Source organism: Delphinapterus leucas, chromosome 8 (assembly GCF_059928025.1).
Source record: "Delphinapterus leucas isolate spDelLeu-1000000601 "Yukka" chromosome 8, BTC_Dleu_Yukka2, whole genome shotgun sequence".
NCBI lineage: Eukaryota > Metazoa > Chordata > Mammalia > Artiodactyla > Monodontidae > Delphinapterus > Delphinapterus leucas.
Genome location: NC_143136.1, coordinates 6,863,850 through 6,867,846, shown reverse-complemented (window position 1 = coordinate 6,867,846; position 3,997 = coordinate 6,863,850). Strand labels below are relative to the sequence as shown.

The 3,997-nt window shown below is 38.2% G+C and overlaps 1 protein-coding gene across 1 annotated transcript; it reads left to right on the top strand.

Moving 5' to 3' along the window:
- The first annotated feature begins 1,460 nt into the window (after window positions 1-1,460).
- Window positions 1,461-3,372, top strand: LOC149748500 (UDP-glucuronosyltransferase 1A10-like). The gene has a single exon (XM_089916191.1). The coding sequence runs from the start codon at window positions 2,185-2,187 to the stop codon at window positions 3,112-3,114; it is 930 nt and encodes a 309-aa protein (XP_089772317.1). The 5' UTR covers window positions 1,461-2,184; the 3' UTR covers window positions 3,115-3,372.
- Window positions 3,373-3,997: the final 625 nt, after the last annotated feature.

The following is a 3,997-nucleotide window of genomic DNA, read 5'->3' as shown; positions in this document are numbered from 1 at the left end:
TGAGTCTTTTCAGGGCATGAACCACCTCATCTCCGTCATGGTCTTGCAATAAACTTTTCTCTGCTCCAAACTCCTTATTTAGTTTTGTTATGTGGCAATGCTGGTCTCATAGACCAATTCTATGGTCTTGTAACACGGAAGAGCAAAATCCGACTCCATGTTGGATCTGTTTCTTTTACTTTAACCTTTGCTACTTTAACCTTTGCTTTTCATTTACTTTTATTATTATAATCATACACAATGGCCTGCCTCAGGGAACCCTACCCCTCTGCCTGAATGTTAAACTAAAGGACCTTTGTTCAGCTCTCTGGGAGACAATCTGACCCTGCCCACCTGTGAATGGCTGCAGCAAAGAAGAAATTGACACATCCCCTCCCCCATGCTGGCCAAGCCAGGAGATATTTTGTGAAATTAATGGCCTTCTTACTTTACTTCCTCAACTCTTCCCCCTCTCTGTTCTGTAAAAGAAACTAGTATCGAGACCCCGATAAGATTTTTTGGGGAGACGCTAGTCTGTCATCTTCTTGGTCTGCTGGCTTTCTGAATAAAGTCGCTATTCCTTGCCTGAACACCTTGTCTCCCTATTTACTGGCCTGTCGTGTGACGAGCAGAGTGAGCCTGGACTCGGTAACAGTCTCATAGAGTGAATTAGGAAATTCCCTATGCTTCTACTGGAGTATATTGTATCTATATTCCAGAATATTTTCTGGAATGATAATTGGTAGTACTTCTTTTTCCAATGTTTGGTACATTTATCAGTGAAGTTACCTGGGTTTGAGGTTTTATTTGTGGGAAAGTTTGCATTGCAGATTTAATTTTAAATACATAGGTTATTTCTATTCAGCTTATTTATTTATTCTTGATTAAACTCTAGTAGTTTGCATCTTTTAAGAAATTTGTCCAATTCATCTAAGTTGTAGAATATATTGGCATAAACTTGTTCATGATATTCTCTTATTCTTTTAATATCTATAGAACCTGTAGTGATGCCACTTCTCTCATTGCTGATATTGGTCATTTCTTCTCTCTCTCTCTCTCTCTCTCTCTTTTTCTTTTTTTTCTGATCAGTTTGGCTAGAGCTTTATCAAGTTAATTCAGTTTTTCAAAGAACGAGCTTTTGGGTTCATTGATTATCTCTATTGTTTGTCTATTTTCTATTTCATTGATATCTATTCTAAAATAAGCCTACCTGCAGGTAGACCACTCAGCACCATTTTTATTTTTCAGACATTTATCTGAAACTTTTCCAGTCACCAAGGTAAATGGTGACTAAGCAAGTGTCACCAGTTATAGTTTGGGTGTCCTGGACGGAGCCATCTGATACAGATGATACAGATCTTGATAGAGTGTGAGACAGATACAGAGATTCCTGAAGGAGGGTACCAGGCCTATTGGGGCAATCCCACAGCAGACGTCTAAACAGAGGACTGTGGAAGCCCAGAGAAAAGAGAAAGCAGTCCCAGCAGAGTGCTTTCCGCAAACATTGGGCGGGTAACCCTATTATGTGACATATCTAAAGAAAGCAATTTAAAATAGATGACAAACACATTCCATCAGTCCCTAGAATGGGAGGTGGGGTTGTCAATCTTATCTCAACATTTCGGAAGCCTCAGAGGGTTTGGAAATGGAATAAGACAAGCAGTAACATCAAGCATTGCAGAGACTCTTGTCCTCTTGTCGACCTCAAGTTCACTGCCAGTGAGGAGGTCAGTGGCAAGGTGCTTCAAATCTTTCCTTGGAATCCGGGATGCCAGTCACTTTCTGGGCAAAGAGTCTTTGGTACTCGGAAGATAAAATCCAAATTTTCCTTTGGGACAAATTTCAAAAATACCAGCTTTATTGAAACTTACCCTCTTTTTTTTATCATTCTGAGTCCTTAGGTTCCAAGAGCATTGCTTAATAATTCTGTTTCTAAAAGGGCATTGCAGTGCAATGTCTCTGCTCATGGTAAAGATCAAAAGCTATCTCATCTGGAAAACATACTACTACCTGTTTCAGCAAATGCTTCTCATTCATTATCATCCTTATGAGTAATTCGTTGGCAATGAGTATAATTTTTTTTTTTTTATGAATGTCTAAATACACGCCCTCTCCTGAGGCAGGTTTTGTGCCTGTACTTATGCTGCTCCTGTTACACGAGCTTAGAATCCAGACAGCTGGATTGCTCTGGGCTGCAGTTAACAGATGGCTCCTGCGATTTTAACCGGCTTCCTTCCTCTGTGCACGTGTCTGCTGCTGACCCCTGGCTTTGCTGAGGCAGGCAAGCTGCTGGTAGTACCCATGGATGGGAGCCACTGGTTTACCATGCGTCCGGTCGTGGAGAAACTTGCCCACAAAGGGCATGAGGTGGTCTTAGTCATACCAGAGGTGAATTGGTACCTGGCAAGTTCATTCAATCTTACGGTAAAGACTTATTCCACGTCTTACACTCTGGAGAATTTGAATAGTGAGTTCCAGAAGTTCTCCGATTTTCACTGGAAAACTCAGCCACGAAGTTTACTTCATATGTTGATGAATCCGTCCAACAAAGCTTTTGACTACCTTTTTTCACATTGTAAGAGTTTGTTTGAGGACACAAAATTAGTAAAATACTTAAAAGAGAGTTCTTTTGATGCAGTGTTTCTAGATCCTTTTGATATGTGTGGCTTAATTGTAGCCAAATATCTTTCACTCCCATCTGTGGTCTTCGCCAGGGGAGTCTTTTGCCATTATCTTGAAGAAAGCACTCAGTGTCCCATCGCTCTTTCTTACGTTCCTAGAGATTTCTCAGGGTTCTCTGACGTCATGACTTTCGGACAGAGACTGTGGAATCATATCCGGCACTTGGAGGAACGTTTATTTTGCCACTATTTTTTCAAAAATGTTTTAGAAATTGCCTCTGAGATTCTCCAGACAACTGTCACAGCATCTGATCTCTTCAGCCAAATATCAATTTGGTTGTTACGACGTGACTTTGTTTTGAACTATCCCAAACCTGTGATGCCCAACATGGTCTTCATCGGTGGAATCAATTGCGCTGAGGGAAAGCCGTTGTCAAAGGTAAGTTACTTCTCCTTTAGCATATTAAGAATTAATCAGGCTTTGGACATTAAAAAAAAAACGTTTCCTTACTAAACTGTGATTTGTCATTTATATCCTTTGCATTTGTAATTTCTCTCCGTTGAACAAACTGTTTTGTGCCAGTTCATTTAATTGTGCATCATCAAATTTTACAAAGCAGTCTTCTTTGATATGTATGTGTATACAATTGATGTAATTGTATATAATTTCCAGGCTGCATTTTTAAATCTTGTTTTAGGAAAAATACTGAAAAATACAGTAAGAAATGAAACTTCCCTTTTGTTAATCCAATGCCACCCGCTATAGGAAAATGCTTTTAGCCATTTTGTATGTATCTTTTCCAATTTTTCTGAAATTATTTAATATTATTTAATATAAGTGCATACATCTAATGTAAATTCTCACACCCACTTATTAAAATACAATCTAGTATCAGACTGGATATATTGTTCTTTACCTTGCTTTTTTTCACTTGCCAATAAATTGTGGACATCTACAGTCAGTACATACAAATCTGTCGCTCTTTTTAATGGTTGCATAAAATTCTTTACTTTGGATGTACCATACTTTATTCAACTAACCAATATTGATGGATATTGATAGCTTTTCCCATTTTTTCTTTTATAAGCAAGATTGTATCAACATTCTTAATTTCTTTACCTTTATATATTTCTGTGTTTCTGTGCTCTTATCTCTGTAAGCTAGAGTCCTTAGGAGTAGTGTTGCTGGGTCAAATAGCATGTACATACTATATTTTAATGAATTCAACAAATTGCTTTCAAAATATTGAACAACCTGACACTTTGGTCAAAAGTATACAAGAGCTCTGTTTTTCTATACCCCCTCCACCTCCAGAAGTTGTCAAAGTTTAAAATTTTTAGCAAAATAATTCTACATAGCTGCATCAATTTTTGTTTCCTATTTTCTTAGATATACT